This window comes from Sceloporus occidentalis, unplaced genomic scaffold, assembly GCF_023333645.1.
Source record: "Sceloporus occidentalis isolate IW3139 unplaced genomic scaffold, rSceOcc1.0.p SCAF_157, whole genome shotgun sequence".
NCBI classification, from domain to species: domain Eukaryota; kingdom Metazoa; phylum Chordata; class Lepidosauria; order Squamata; family Phrynosomatidae; genus Sceloporus; species Sceloporus occidentalis.
This window is the reverse complement of record NW_028317137.1, coordinates 1,330,206-1,346,714: the sequence shown is the minus strand read 5'-3', so window position 1 is coordinate 1,346,714 and position 16,509 is coordinate 1,330,206. Positions and strand designations below refer to the sequence as shown.

Genomic DNA, 16,509 nt, shown 5'->3' with positions numbered 1-16,509 from the left:
GGGACAGCCAGGGATGAAATGTATGTAATAAACCAACAGGATTACCCTGTACGGAACAGTATATCGGGGGATTTATTGTGTCTTTAAACCCACTCTATGTTTATGTTCTATGACATACAAACCCTAACATACATTAAGGTTGACCTGTCATTTTTTCCAGCCATTTTTTTACCAACTGTATGTGTGATATGTGGTTGGTAACCAGGCACGTATCTTATACATATACCCTCGTTTAATGATTGCAGTGTAGTGGGACCGGAGCTTGCCTCTGAGTGCCGGAAAGCACATGGGGTTGGCTTATGTGTACTAAGCAATGTTCCATCTAATTTTTCTTAGTTGGCGTGCGCAGAAAATTTCTCTTGTGCAAAAAGTTTCACGGAGCAAAAATGTTGTGCGCACAATATCCGCGCCGCATAAAGTTTCAAAAAAATTATAATTTTTTTCTTTTTTTGGGAAAAACTGTTGTGTGCACAATTTTTGGACATGTGCGCTCTCTAAAAAGGCTATGTGCGCGCGCACAAGCGCACAGCTTAGAGGGAACACTGGTACTAAGCAATTCTCGTGCATTCCGTTACTTTCTATGGTGACCGCACAAACTTTTGTACGTATTTTGTTTGGTTGTGGGGTTTTTTTTGTTTTTTTTTATTCATCTCTATAATGCATCATTTAGTACGAAAAAAAAATAAAGAGTGTAACATTTTTGGAGAAAAAACACATTGTCTAACAGTTTCTCAGAGAAATAAAAACTGTATAAAATAAAAATAGACAAAATAATAATAGTAAATGACAATAATAATAATATAAATAAAATCTATTCATATACCTATGCTGAGTTTGGATGTGAGTCACATGCCCGTCATTTTCATTTATTTTGGTAGGTAAAAAGCCCATATATTTGTTTTCCAAATTTTAATATTCTATAACTTTATAATTCCATAACTTTAATAGCGCTCACAGATCCCGAAACCTATGGTCATTTTGACGTATTTCATGCGTTCACGTCGCCACCGATCTCATCCAAAAGAAACAAAAAACTTTTCAAATAGACTTAGTAATGCAGCTTTGGATTTTTTGCCCAAAATATATCAACTTGCAAACAAACACTCGTATTAGCCTCTACCACTTCTGCTGGGAGGCTGTTCCATTATCTCCCACCCTCTCCATACAGTAAAACTTACTTGCATCCAATATTATTCCTGTGAGACGAACAATAACTTCTCACATGAAAATCATGCTAACTTGATTAAGATGTTGATTTCAGCTTTTTTTTTTAATAAAAAGAAGGTAATATAAGAATCATCAATATGTTAAACGCCCTCTATTGGGGATGCTCTTTATTACCAACACAGGAGGCTCGCATTCACCCCGGGGAGTAATAAATATGAGTCCCACTATTTCCGGTTAAGCCATAATTTACCACGGAACACATATCGTCTATCCCCTAACTGAAACGGATTAGGAACATTTTGTTGGACGTACAGGAAACAGTCGTCTTGTGATCCAGATCATTTCCTGTTGCTGTAGCGCAACGTGCTGACGCTTTGTAAACACTCGTCGGCTGCGGGCGGCCATGTTGTGTGTGGCTGTTGCTCCGCCTACCTAAAGTATAACTAATGTACATTTGTTGGCGCGTAAATTCACAAAACGATCGGGGTTTGCGCTTTTGTTCACAGATTCTTTATCATTAGGCTCGTCTTTAGTTTATTGTTAGGAAGAATCCTCATATATGCGATACACCGCCATCTTGCTATGCAGCGTAGTGACGTAATGACGTCAGACGCCGGCGTGCTCTTTCATCACTATATAAGGCTGCCTCTGCGTTGCCTCCGCCTCTCTCCGGTCTTTTTGGGCCCAGCTTTTGCAATCTGCCTCCATCCGGCATCGGTGGAGCGTCCTCGGACTCATCGCAATCATGACTGAGCAAATGACCCTTCGGGGGACCCTTAAGGGTCACAATGGCTGGGTTACCCAAATTGCCACCACCCCACAGTTCCCGGACATGATCCTCAGCTCTTCCCGGGGTGAGATACATGTGTATACACGGGGCTTGTCATGTAAATAAGACATTCTCCCCGCCGGGTTGTATTGTCGTGTAATTGTAACCTGTGAATGGTTTCAGGGTATAAATGCCTGTGTGTGATGGGAGTGGGCTCTATTCATCCTTCCATAGAGTTCCACTCTCTCCTCATTCACACCAAGGGTAGAGCTGGGAGGCCATAACTTGATAGGTGCAGCTACTTCAGTAACGTGGGGCAAGTTTACTCAACCTCTTGAGTTGTATTTGCCCTGGAGTGGGTAACAGTCCATGCCACCTAAGGCTGGTGGGGTGGTTGTTTGGTTCTGGAGCTTTTCTGAGATGCACCATTCTGGGTTGTTAGGACATCAAGATATTCCCAAGCGTTCCTCGGCCTCTGAGTAAGAAATGTAGAATCTGCATGCAGTTTGGCCCCATTTGGCCCGTCTGGTCTGCTTGATCAGAGAAGACACAAATCTTAGTGCAGTTTTGGTTAATTTAAGCGCTGCAGCCTTTGTAACAGATCTGTTTTTTTGTGACATTGTTTACTTTCTGTTTCTTGGGTGTGCCAGTGATGACTTTATGCAGTTTGGTTAAAATCGGCAATATTGTTAATGTTTGCTTATTTTCCTTGGGCAGATAAGACCGTCATCATGTGGAAACTGACCCGTGATGAAACAAATTATGGCGTCCCTCAGCGCGCCCTGCGTGGTCACTCTCACTTCGTCAGCGACGTGGTCATCTCTTCGGATGGACAGTTTGCCTTGTCCGGTTCCTGGGACGGTACACTCAGGCTGTGGGACCTTACAACGTGAGTATGAGTGATGGAGCGTGCATGCGCGGGATGTATACGGCGTGGTGGGAGGAGGTACAAAAGCCCCCTTTCCTCAAAATGTTTATGGCAAAGCAGAGGGAAGTTGTGAATCTGTCCCTCCTCCCCCACAGGGTGGCACAGAAACGATTATTCAGAGGGGAGAGGACACTGTCATTGTGTCATCGTGTCAAATGTCCCCCTGCAGTGGCATCACCACCCGACGATTTGTTGGTCACACCAAGGATGTCCTGAGTGTTGCTTTCTCTGCTGACAACCGTCAGATCGTGTCGGGATCCCGCGACAAAACAATCAAGCTGTGGAACACACTAGGAGTGTGTAAATACACCGTCCAGGTAAGGAACCGGCTCACAAACCTGTTGTATGATCGCATCCCAAACGCATCTCGTTCCCTATGAATAGAACAAACACTCCTGAGTGTCTTCAAAAGAGACAAATTCAACCCCTGCGGACACCCCTGCAATTATGATGGGAACAGAGAGGCGTCTTCATGCCCTCTGCCCGTGACGCAGATCTCCTGCTGCTGTTAATAACCCACTGTCTGTTCCACAGGAGGAATCTCACAGCGAGTGGGTCTCCTGCGTCAGGTTCTCCCCGAACAGCAGCAACCCCATCATCGTATCCTGCGGCTGGGACAAGATGGTGAAGGTGAGTCTGGCTGTGTCTGTAATGTCGGTTGATGTTCTCTAAAGTAAGATAGTATCTTGGCTATCTCATATTCTGAAGCTGGAAGGTAATAACTTTTGGCCGTTAGGCCTTTCTGTTGCTTTATGGGCAGTAGAGGGTCAGCAACTATTACGAAACCTTCTTGAAACCCAGCTGCGAGGGAGGGAACGCATTAATTGATTCTGTTAAGCAATCGTCTTAAATGTGAAAAGTGAATGCTGCTTAGATTTACATAAATTGTCTTCTGATCAGGTCTGGAATTTGGCCAACTGCAAGCTGAAGACCAACCACATCGGGCACAGCGGCTTCCTGAACACCGTGACCGTGTCCCCCGATGGATCTCTGTGTGCCTCCGGTGGCAAGGTAAGATTTTAGAGCTTTACCTCCAGTGCTTTAGTTTAAATGTTACTGCTTGGTGTAAGGGGGTGTTCTGTACAGTTTGTGGTGATAATTATGGAGTGAATTGTGTTGCTTTTTCAGCAGCCATCTAACGGTGGGGTGGCTGCATCTTCTTGACTTTTAGCACAGACCCATCAGGTTGTTAGACATCATGCTTTTGCAGCTGTCTGGCTTATAAATTGGCCCTATTACTAGTCTGTCGCCAAACCTTATTTAAGGTTTGGCCTCCTCTTAAGGGAAGACAGGCTTGGTTCTCGCTGGGCCCCCTATTGCCGGAAAGGATAGATCGTAAATCTTCACAGCTACTGAGGATAGACTATGAAGGGCTTCTTCCTATGAGGGCTGCCTAGTCCGCTGCACACGGATTGTTTGAGGTTCACTTTGGTGCAAAAACATCTGGCTGAGGATTGACCACAAAGCCTTGTGGACCAGGCTGTCCAGAATTTGGGAGAGTATGTTGTGTTTAATCTTGTGTTCTCGACTTGTCTGTAGGATGGACAGGCCATGCTGTGGGACCTGAATGAGGGAAAACATCTGTATACCCTGGACAGTGGGGACATCATCAATGCTCTCTGCTTCAGCCCCAACCGCTACTGGCTCTGTGCGGCCACTGGACCCAGCATCAAGATTTGGGTAGGTTTCCCACTGTTACGCATTCTACAAAGCACTTCTGCCATGATGTATTCTCTTAATGCCAACTGATACTAACTGCTGAATCTCAGAGGCTGTTACTGAGCAGGACTGAAGCGTTCTTTCATAAATAGGGTCTGAGTTTTTGTGACAACTGTTTTTTACCCCTGTAGGATCTGGAAGGCAAGATCATTGTTGATGAGCTGAAGCAGGAAGTGATCAGCACCAGCAGCAAGGCTGAACCCCCACAATGCACCTCTCTGGCCTGGTCAGCTGACGGACAGGTAATTGATCTTATAAATGTATCCATCGTTCATATTAATGCAGTGAAGAAATCATGGAGTTCTATGTATACATTTCTGTTGCAGTTTGAAAAGCATCACCATAGTAACAAAGCTGTTAATGAAGGGAGAGTTTAAGTTGGCGTTCATTATATACTTTAAAGGCATTTCTCTGATAGGCTGACCCTTTATAATGTATAGTAAATTATTTCTCCAGCCTCCATATGCATTATACAGGGCTAGATAACACTATTTCGTTAGGGGAATATGCTTTTGTGGAGGGCTAAACATTCTCTTTACTGAATAGACCCCAAAACACAGTTTGCAAGCATTGCATTGGAATCATGGCTTTATATATAACATTTAATGTATAGAACACCTTCAACATGACTGTTCCTGGTATGTGCATATTAAATCTAAAACAGTCTAAACACATGTAGGTTCTCAGTGGTCCCGAGCTGCCATGCGAGGACTTCAAGCTTCTGAAGGCACGTCCACTGTTAAGGATAGCCCACCCTTAACAGGAGTGACTAAGTTACTGCAGGCACCCTGAAGCCTTTGCTTGGTCTGATTAGAAGCTTCATGTGTCATTAGGATTTGTTTATGTGAATACCATTAAGTCGCCAGTAACAAGGTTTCAAAGCACTTTGGTGCATGGTGGGGCGTTGCTGATTCAGGTGGCGCTTGAAACATTGACATGTTGTGTGGGGTCAGTACTGCTGAATTCAATGCTTTAATTCCTTTTTTTTTTTTTTTTTTTATATAACTTTTTTTGTTTTTCTCCCCCAGACACTCTTTGCTGGATATACAGACAACCTTATCAGAGTGTGGCAGGTCACCATCGGCACCCGATAAATGCGTCAAGCACACAAGCTCTGGAGTCTGTAGAATGGCATCTGTTCAAAGTCACCCTCACAGAAGTCTTTAACCATTAATAAAAAAAGTTGCTAAAAATCTTGTCTTGTATAAATTTTGTAAGATTGAGTCCAGTCAAACATTTTGGATGTCGTGCTGTTGTATGCTAAACAATGGCTGCCGGTTACAGTAAGAGTGGCTTTAGTGTTAAACCGTCCTCTCAATCTGCTGTTTATGTTGAATCTTCTGTGCGATTCTCAGCGCTCTGTTAACTGCCAGCCCGTGTAGAAGATTATAAACTTGCTAGTAGGGCCCTCTTTACATTGTTATGGTTTAGAACTCTGTTCTGGTTTTCTCAGACCCAAGAAGTAGTGCTGGGGAAGCTGTGGGTGCAATAAACGAAACTATGGCAGACTGCACAGGGGCTTCTGGGTTGTTTTTTTTTATTGCTGAATGTCTTTTCTGTAATCTCTTTGCAAATAGGGCAGATGGATGGTGTTTGACATTCAGCAACTAGAAGTTTTATTTATTTTATACAGTGCCATCAAATTCCATAGCGGTGTACAATGGGTAGACAGTAACCAGTAGTATGTAACATAACTAACAGACAACAGGTGAGAAGGGCCCGGCTCAAACAGCTTTACAATTTAGAGTAAAGCTTGACTGTGTGATCAGCTCCTTATGACAAACATTAAGCCGCTGCCTTAACCCTGAGATGCCAACATAGCGTGTCTGCCCAGACCCTGCTGGGATCTCTATTGGCTCCCACTTTTGTGATCGTAAATGCCTGAGGTTCAGGGAATTTTTTTTTTTTTTCTCCCCCTTAAAATTTCTTTATAATAAACATTTTATTTTTAAGCCTCGGGTGGTTGCTTTGACCTCACTAGTATACGTTTGGTACAAAACCACAAACAAACTGTGGGTTTTCCCTCTAATTTGTAAATTTTGAGAAGAGAAAGAGGTTCAGAGATGTGTCCTATTTGATGGGAGATGTGTCCTGCTGGACAGTCAAATGCTTGGGAGATTAAGGGTCCTTTAGTTGTAGCTGCAAATCTTGTTACAGCCGCTCATCCACAGAACATCCGCCAGCTCTGAATGTTGTGAGATCCGGCTGTCTAACTGCCAGCACTTGTTATTGTAAGCAGGAGCTGTTATTGGCTACAGGCTGACTGATTACATGTAGTAAATAACCAATCAAAACAACGCCCGTGCAAAGATCTCCTTTTATATCATTAGCGCTGCTACTCCGCTGAACACAGTAATCTGAGCAAAATCCAAGACATGCTCTCTATTTACCAAGGTGTCGCTACGGCATGGTGCTTTATTCTTACTTTACACTAGGGTGGACACATTGGGTTTTAAGCATTAAACTAGAAAAATAAAATTCCTTTAAATACATTACACCCAAGTGAAACCATAAGTGATGTAACTCGGTGATGTAACAATCGATACTAGGTAAACTTCCAGAATGAAGCATTGTTCTGTTACCATAGAAACCCATTCATTGCCATCAAATACATTGTATATTGCATAGAACAAAATGTGCACAATGTATGTCTTAGAATGCAGCTTTACGGTTACACCAATCTCACCGATTTTTGTATATAAACCAGAGTCCTTGTGCCTGTAAAATAGTGTGAAGGAGAGCAGAGTCCCGTTCGACAGACATTACATGAGCCCGAGCGATTTCTTTGCTGTCATGTCATTTATCCATTGATTCTCCTTCGCAGGAGTCAGCGGTAGCAGCTCGCTCACCGGAACGGACCCTTCTGATAGAAACCAATGCGGCTCTGCACTCGTTTAATCCATTAGTAGCTGCCATATCCAGTATATGTATATAATCTGCATTTTGCCTTGGTAATAACACCCTTAGTCTGCGCCCTCTCTAGATAACGGGTCTAGTATAAGTATTATGTGTTTAAGTACTTGATAACTTTGTTGTGACAAGTTTTGGTCCACAGAAATCTAGATTAGAATTGTTCTGGTACTTTTTGGAACCCTCAACCAAAATAAATTTCATAAAACGTGCAGGATTACTATTCCTTACATATTGAAAGTCAATATGATGTCATATAACGGCCCCCAGCTGTAAGAAAGGTAAGCGAGGAGGGGACGGCTGCTGGCTGGTGGTGCTGCCAACAGCTGCACCGAAGAAACGATCAGCTTTAGTTGATAAAGTAATGCATCAACTGTCAAAATAAACACACATATTCACGCTTGCCATGGACCAGATTAATCCTGACCAATGTTACATCTAATTTTTCTTAGTTGGCGTGCACAGAAAATTTCTCTTGTGCAAAAATTTTCACAGAGCAAATAATTTGTGCGCACAATATCCGCGCCGCATAAAGTTTAAAAAAAAATGACAGTATATGGACCAGATTAAGCCTGACCCACTAGCGGGCCATGGACCAGATTGTGACCCCAAACTTTTGAATGGTGGTAAGGGGACAGTACCGCTTTCAAAATTTAAATGTAAATGTGAACCTTTTTTAAAATGTCTCCCTGTGTACATAGATCAATTAGCCACTAAATCAAAATTCTTGCTAAAGCCCTTCCCCTTGAAATGTCTATTTTATAAACTACATATGGGAAGAGATTAAGGCTAACTCTATCTCACCCGACGCTCTGCACCTCCCTGCGAGTCCCTCCACTGGCTCCCCATCCATAGCAGCATTAAATATCCTACAAAGCTGTCACTAACACTGCTCCCCTCTACCTATCCTCCCTCATCAGCAAATATACTCTCATCACCTCCTCCAATGCCTGCCTACAGGACTTCTCTCACGCAGCACCAACCCTCTGGAACTCTCCTCCCTGTGCGGTCCGACTCTCACCAACTCTACCCTCCTTCAAGCGCTCCCTAAAAACCTCTCTCTTCAGGGAAGCCTACCACTGACATAAACATCAAAACTTCCCTCTCACCCACTTACAACCCTTATCTCGCCCTACATTAACGTCATTCACTACCACGCAGTCTTCACCTCCTGTTTCTCACCCCTTATCCACCTAGAATGTAAGTTCCTGCGGGAACAGGGCCCTCCATTCCTCTTGTATCTGTATGTCAATTGCTTGTCATTTTGTACTTGACGTTATCTGTAAAACTTTTACCTTGTACAGCGCTGCGGAATCTGTCGGCGCTTTATAAATAAAGTATAATAATAATAATAATAATAATAACTATGTGTCGTGTTAATTATGTTTGGCGATTGCAAGCAGTTGGTTGTAATAACATTGATGGTACATTGTTACCGGCTGGCACGGCTGTCAGGGTAATAGAAATGACACCGATAATGGATTTGCGATAAAGTCTAGTAAAATGTATACAGGAAATAGGAGATGCTAATGAGGCGGGATGTGATGGGTCAGTACTTGAAAGTTATTAAAGACATGCTAAGGAATCTAAGACTGAACAACATAGAGTAGTGGATGTAATTTCAAAATCCATAATTTGCTAAATATGCCAAAATAGAAACTTAGAAATATAGAATTATATACAGGGCCGGCCTTTGGGGTGTGTGAGTTGTGCGGCCGCACAGGGCGCCATGGCCGCAGGGGCGTCACTAGGTGGCCACATGTCCCAGATTGCCCGGGTCCCGTGCACCCTAATTGAAGCGTGTTTTTATTTTTTAAATAGACGCGGAGGAGAGAGAGAGAGAGAGGCGCTGAGCGGTCTCTCATGAAGTTTTCAGCAACCGCTCGGCGTCCCTCTGTCTCCTCCCCGAGCATCTAGCTCAGTTGCGGTGCCAGCATGTCATGCTGAGCGCCGGAATATGACGTTGTATTACGGCGCTCAGCAGTGAAGCAGCCTGCACCGCGGCAGAGCAGGGAGTCAGAGGCCTTGCGATCCCACCGCATGACTTCTGGAAGGTAAGTGAACTACAAAGGGGGGGACAGGGGGTCAGATAGTCAGAAAGGGGGGAGAGGTAGATAGTGAGAGGCAGGCCCGGACCGGGACAAAAAATAGGCCTGGACATTTAAGACTGAGCAGCCCATTTTTATTTATTTATTTATTGTTAAAGCCCACACTTCATGTACCATCTTTGCATTTCCCCAAAACATTCATGATAGACACAAACACTTACTCACTCGTTCACACAAATCATTAAAACATATTCATTAATGCAGTCTCACAAATCATTCAAGCAATTCATCCACACATGAATTCATTAATTCTCATACGCATTCACAATTCAGCCACACATTTATGCATTCATTCTTGTACGTATTCACACTACCCACTCTCCCCATCCCCTTCTAACTATGTATCCTTCCCCATTTCTCATTATGTACCCTCTCTCACTATCTATCCCCTTTGTCTTTGGAAGCAGGGAAGTCTTTTGGAAGCAGGGGCTACTTAAAGAAACTGCCAGTTTAGCTGTTTTTTTGAAATCATATTTCAATCACGGTCTTTACTTCAAAGAGCTAAGTACATATTATGCAGTTAAAAATGCATGTCTAACACCGATATATATATATATATACCTGTGTGTGTGATATCATGCACTTCATAGTGCGTCCCCTGAATGGCAGAAATAAAATGTGGTCACCCTAGGCGCCAGGCGCCGTCCTATCACCAAGGGCGTGCTAAGGCGGATGCATGGTGTGCACCCAGGCAGTGGAGGCGAGAGAGGGGCACCGAGAGGTCGCTCATGAAAAAGTTTTCAGCAACAACTCGGAGCCCCTCTTTCTCCTCTGCGCCCTACCACCCCTCGTCGCTGCCCTGGCTGCAGTGGTGGGAGTGCGAGGCCTCTGTCTCGGTGAGCGCCAGAATATGACTTCAAATCAAAGGGGGTAGATAGTGAGAAGTGGGGAGAGGGGGTAGATGTGTGAATGAAGGAGTGAATGAGTGAGTGACTGCTAAAGTGTTTGTGTCTATCATGGATGTTTAAGTGATTTGGGGAAAGGCAAATATGGCACATCCAGGCTGTTTGGGGACAAAATTGGCTCAGGCTGGGCTGTAATTTGTGTGTAATCTGGTCTGGTCAAGTCGCCAGGGCTGGCCTTTGGGGTGTGCAACCTGTGATCTATACCTGTGATTAAGTTTTTTATCTATACCTTTAATGTCGAGTTTATATGTGAATTCAAGTTGATTTATACCTGCAAAACTGGGTTTGTGTGTTATTCTGTTGAGCTGTATGTTGTGCTATGTTTCCCTATATATAGATTATATATAGACAGATACGTGTTCTCTGGTCCTACAGCCACTTGTGAAAACTTAATTTGGAAAACCAGTGAACATCTCAGCGGATATCACAGTTGCAAAAGAAAAACCAACATCATGGTTCTCAGATGCTGTGAAGTATGGACCAAAAGTAATACATTTGGAAAAGGTTAAAAACAAACCTAAAAAAGCTTTTTACCTAATTTTTCTTTTTAAATGCGTCCGAGTATGTTAGTGCATGTGATTATGTGTCTGGGTATCTTTGTGCCCAGTGCATACATGTAAATAACGTGTACGGTTGTGTTAGTGTCCCTCCCGAGATCAGGCTTTGGACCCCCGCCCCCCCCCCAAATCTGCCATCAGAATCTATAGATTGCAAAAAACTGAATATGGCAGCAGATTAGACTCGTTGCATCTAGTATCTCAATTAGTCCTTGACCATGTATGTTTTAATTCCCTCACTTTACCACCTCTGATAAAACATGGCCACATGATGAAAACCCCATGCACAGGTACAGAGGAATATATATATATATATATTTTTTCTTTTTTTTTTTTGAGGGGGAGAACACATCCTTTCTGCTGAAATGTACATTTTATCCAGGCCCCCAAAAACCCACTCTTTCCAAAGACAAAGGCAGCTGAACTCCATAAGCTTTATTGAAAACACTTTCATCTATGTATCTTTACAGCTGGTGTCAAAGCAGATAGAGTCCATGCACTTAGGAGGGCACGTGCGCTCAGTCTTAGCGTGTTCCAATGGTGACTTGCCAAACCCTGATCAAATTATCAGTGTATCCAGCGAAGAGTGTCTAAGGGAGAGGAGGAAAAAACAATGAATACAAGATAGAGGTTGTGAATTTTCATAAATATATATATATACCGTATTTGCTCGATTATAAGACGACCCCCCAAAATCTGAATATTAATTTAGGAAAAAAAGAAAAGGCCTGAATATAAGACGACCCTAAAGGAAAAAAGTTTTACCAGTAAATATTAATTCATGTAAACTATTTTTTTTAATAAAAGCTATGATTGAGAAAAATATTTTTTTTGTTTTTATTTCTTGTATTTTCCAACCTGTCCCCCAGTTACGCACATCTGCCCCCAGGCTTGCCACTCCAATATGGCACTGTGGCCCATGATATGCCTTTTAACCCTCTATATGCCACTGTGCCCCATGGTATGCCTTATACCCCTATATGCCTATATGCCACTCTGGCATTTAGGGGGTTAAAAGGCATATTATGGGGCAGAGTGGCATATAGGGAGGTATAAGGCATTTCAGGAGGCAGAGTGCTCTATTAAATGCCCCCTTAACGCCACTCCAGAAATGCCCTATGCCCCCATTTAACACACACACACACCCTATACCCCCATTTAACTAACACACACACGCACACACACTCTCCACCCCCCCCCCCTCAGCCCTCTCTTACCGGTGCTTCCAGCCGGGGCAGCGGGTTGACGTCGCCTTCCGCTGCAGCCGGAAGGAGGTGGAGTTGGCAGCGGGGGTTTGTATGCGTCCGTCGCGTATACTTTCCCCGGCTGTCAGAGATCAGAGGTGCGGTTCCGGTGCGGGGAACTCTGATCTCTGACAGTCGGGGAAGGTCTACGCGACGGACGCAGACAACCCCCGCTGCTAGCCACACCTCCTTCCGGCTGCAGCGGACGTTGTCTACGCGGATCGCGTAGACGTCAACCCGCTGCCCCGGCAATACAGCAGGAAGCACCGGTAAGTGTGTGTATGATGGGGGGGGGTGAGACAGGAGGATCCAGGTCCCCTGCAGCGGTGCGGGGGATCTGGATCTTAGTCTCCTAAATCAGACCTCTATTTGAGGTCTGATTAGAAGACGACCCCGATTAGAAGACGAGGGGTATTTTTCAGAGCATTTGCTCTGAAAAAAACCTCGTCTTATAATCGAGCAAATACGGTATATATGGGGATGGGGAGAGAGGAAGACTATTCAATATTAAAAAACATTTACCTGTCCATCAGCTGACCAGGCCAGAGAGGTGCATTGTGGGGGTTCAGCCTTGCTGCTGGTGCTGATCACTTCCTGCTTCAGCTCATCAACAATGATCTTGCCTTCCAGATCCTACAGGGGTAAAAAAACAGTTGTCACAAAAACTCACAGACCCTATTTATGAAAGAACGCTTCAGTCCTGCTCAGTAACAGCCTCTGAGATTCAGCAGTTAGTATCAGTTGGCATTAAGAGAATACATCATGGCAGAAGTGCTTTGTAGAATGAGTAACAGTGGGAAACCTACCCAAATCTTGATGCTGGGTCCAGTGGCCGCACAGAGCCAGTAGCGGTTGGGGCTGAAGCAGAGAGCATTGATGATGTCCCCACTATCCAGGGTATACAGATGTTTTCCCTCATTCAGGTCCCACAGCATGGCCTGTCCGTCCTAGAGTCAACAGAATAAGAGGTAACTGAACATGATGGCAGATAAGAACCATTCGGCCCGCCCATTTACCCAAGTGCCATAACAAGACCTAAAATATCGCATTCTTGCATAACAAGCCACCACCCCCATTGGCCAAAGCTTTACTTTCCCAGATCACCTATTTCCTTACCTTTCCACCGGAGGCACACAGAGATCCATCGGGGGACACGGTCACGGTGTTCAGGAAGCCGCTGTGCCCGATGTGGTTGGTCTTCAGCTTGCAGTTGGCTAAATTCCAGACCTAAAAGGCAATGCAATTTTGTTTTAACACATGACAATGAATGACTTAAATATTAAGTATGGACTAAACTACCAACCGGGAGACACCACTGAATGCACCTGTAATCATTAATAGACACTATATCCATTATCACTCACTGTGGCGCATGTCATTGATATTAACACAAAACAGGGCAGAACTGTCCATCTTGATTCACTAAAAGGCACTTTCTTGCTCAGTAACAGCCTCTGAGATTCAGCATTTAGCATCAGTTGGCATTAAGAGAATACATCACTGCAGAAAGTGCTGGAAAGCTACGTCGCCCGTCCTCTGTTAACACTTCATTGTAGAAAAGGTTTATAGACACTAAGCACGGTGCTACTGGAGAACTGCACTCGCAACACACATCGCCATTCACAGCTATAACCCTTCTGGATGGGTAAGAAGCAAATCCAAAAACTTCACCGTCTCCCACAGTACAAGTTACCGCGAGTAAGAATACAGACACGGAGGCTGATGTTATAATTTAAAGCCAGCCGGATTAGACGTTGGAAGATCAAGTGAGATACTCCTGAAAAGCGCAGCATCAGCCTTCACTGAAAAGCGTGCGAGTTACTAGGGGTGTCAATACAAAAAGGTGAAGAACCCGCAATTTGTCATCCTAAAGTCCCATATAATTTCACGAAATAACCAGACTCACCTTCACCATCTTGTCCCAGCCGCAGGATACGATGATGGGGTTGTTGCTGTTCGGGGAGAACCTGACGCAGGAGACCCACTCGCTGTGAGATTCCTCCTGTGGAACAGACAGTGGGTTATTAACAGCAGCAGGAGATCTGCGTCACGGGCAGAGGGCATGAAGACGCCTCTCTGTTCCCATCATAATTGCAGGGGTGTCCGCAGGGGTTGAATTTGTCTCTTTTGAAGACACTCAGGAGTGTTTGTTCTATTCATAGGGAACGAGAGGCGTTTGGGAAGCGATCATATAACAGGTTTGTGAGCCGGTTCCTTACCTGGACGGTGTATTTACACACTCCTAGTGTGTTCCACAGCTTGATTGTTTTGTCGCGGGATCCCGACACGATCTGACGGTTGTCAGCGGAGAAAGCAACACTCAGGACATCCTTGGTGTGACCAACGAAGCGCCGTGTGGTGGTGCCACTGCAGGGGACATGTGACACGATGACACAATGACAGCGTCCTCTCCCCTCTGAGGATACTTCTGTCTCACCCTGCAGGGGGAGGTATAAATTCATATAGTACCCCCTTAGGCTACATCTGCTTTATCAATTCATCTTTATGCAAAGCATGACATAAGGCTTTATACAGACATGCCAGTCGGCTTCCCTGTAGCCTTAAATTACAACGTGGCAATTTCAATCTCTTGAATTTATAACGGCCAGCAGTCCTCGGCAAATAACTAGAATATCGGAAAATTCTTATTTAATACAATATCAGAAAACGGAATATCCAGCCCGTAAAACAAGAACAGATTAAAAACCAATAGCAAAAACACTAGCAGACGCGGCATTATACCTTATCACATACGCTCACCTCCTCGCTTAATGAGGAAGCAGCAGCCTATGATATATATTGCGCTAGAAGCTTAACACGACTTACGTGGTGAGGTCCCACAGGCGCAGGGTTCCGTCCCAGGATCCAGACAACGCAAACTGCCCATCCGATGAGATGACCACGTCGCTGACAAAGTGAGAGTGCCCACGCAGGGCGCGCTGGGGGACGCCATAGTTGGTCTCATCACGAGTCAACTTCCACATAATGACGGACTTATCTGTGACAAGAAGAAAAGTTATAGCCCCATAAGATATTATATACACTCCATAATGATGGGATACATTACATAGCTATTCACATACTAGATTTTTTTGCATCAAGTGTATATGGACCCACATTTTATATTATATACATAATTATATATATATACATACACACACACACACAGGATCCTTATATCACTTAAGGGCACAATTAAAGCTCACAACAATGAAGAGTTCTGTGTATGTACACACACACACACATATATATATATATATATACACACATATATAAATAAATAAACAGTATACAAATAACTACCCTCCCCCATAACACACGAGCACCTCACCCCGGGAAGAACTGAGGATCATGTCAGGGAACTGCGGGGTGGTGGCAATCTGGGTAACCCATCCATTGTGGCCCTTAAGGGTCCCCCGAAGCGTCATCTGCTCAGTCATGATTATGACGGTCCCGAGCACACTACACCGGCGAAGGATGGAAAGAGATCACCGGAGACAACCCGGCAGCGGCCTAAAAAAAAAAGGTAGAAAGCGTGTAGCCCTGGCCTTTTATACTACGTGAGCAATATTGCAACGTCATCACGTTATGGGAGGAAATCCGTCGGCTCGCCAACCACAATAAGGCGCCTTCCTTATTGAGTAAAAACTTTATTAATACCGCGACGTTTATGCAACAGGTTACAGGAAGCTGCCAATGCAGTAATGCTTATTATTATCTCATCATACAGAAACAACTTTATTAGTACCAAATGGTTACCACTCACAGTGTTGTTAAGGTTAATTTTATAGGATGCTTTTGTAGTGTTACCTGAGACAAGGATACCCACAGCGCTGTATACAGTAATAACCCCCCAGTGCTGTATACAGTTAACCCTCATCTCTGTACACAGTAAAAAAAAAACCCCAGTGCTGTATATAGTAATTTAACCCCCTAGTGCTGTATACAGTAATAACCCCCCAGCGCTGTATACAGTAATATCGGTTAGTGACAAAAACCTGGTTTTATCTCATTTTGTTCCAATAAACCTCCTTTATCTGCAGACCAGAAGGCCGCCATTGTTGTCAGTCATGCGATATTAGAAAAATAAGGGATTATTAGTATCTTTTATGTATATAGCACCAACTATTCCTGCAGAGCTTCTTACAGTCCCTACATTCAAAGGATCTAACAAAACTAGAACTGGCGGACTAAGGTGAACT

The 16,509-nt window shown here is 44.1% G+C and overlaps 2 protein-coding genes across 2 annotated transcripts; one reads left to right on the top strand and one right to left on the bottom strand.

Moving 5' to 3' along the window:
* The first annotated feature begins 1,912 nt into the window (after positions 1-1,912).
* Positions 1,913-5,742, top strand: LOC149280367 (small ribosomal subunit protein RACK1-like). Its single transcript, XM_089500578.1, has 8 exons — positions 1,913-2,021; positions 2,654-2,825; positions 3,034-3,181; positions 3,399-3,494; positions 3,765-3,875; positions 4,404-4,544; positions 4,715-4,825; positions 5,612-5,742. Exons 1-8 carry the CDS (start codon positions 1,913-1,915, stop codon positions 5,675-5,677), a joined length of 954 nt encoding a protein of 317 aa, XP_089356704.1. The 3' UTR covers positions 5,678-5,742.
* Positions 5,743-11,587: 5,845 nt separating this feature from the next.
* LOC149280366 (small ribosomal subunit protein RACK1-like) lies at positions 11,588-15,747 on the bottom strand. The gene is made up of 8 exons (XM_089500582.1): positions 15,639-15,747; positions 15,134-15,305; positions 14,527-14,674; positions 14,214-14,309; positions 13,424-13,534; positions 13,114-13,254; positions 12,830-12,940; positions 11,588-11,653 (listed from the first exon to the last, which is right to left on the bottom strand). The coding sequence occupies exons 1-8, from the start codon at positions 15,745-15,747 to the stop codon at positions 11,588-11,590; spliced, it is 954 nt and encodes a 317-aa protein (XP_089356708.1).
* Between the last annotated feature and the right edge of the window lie 762 nt (positions 15,748-16,509).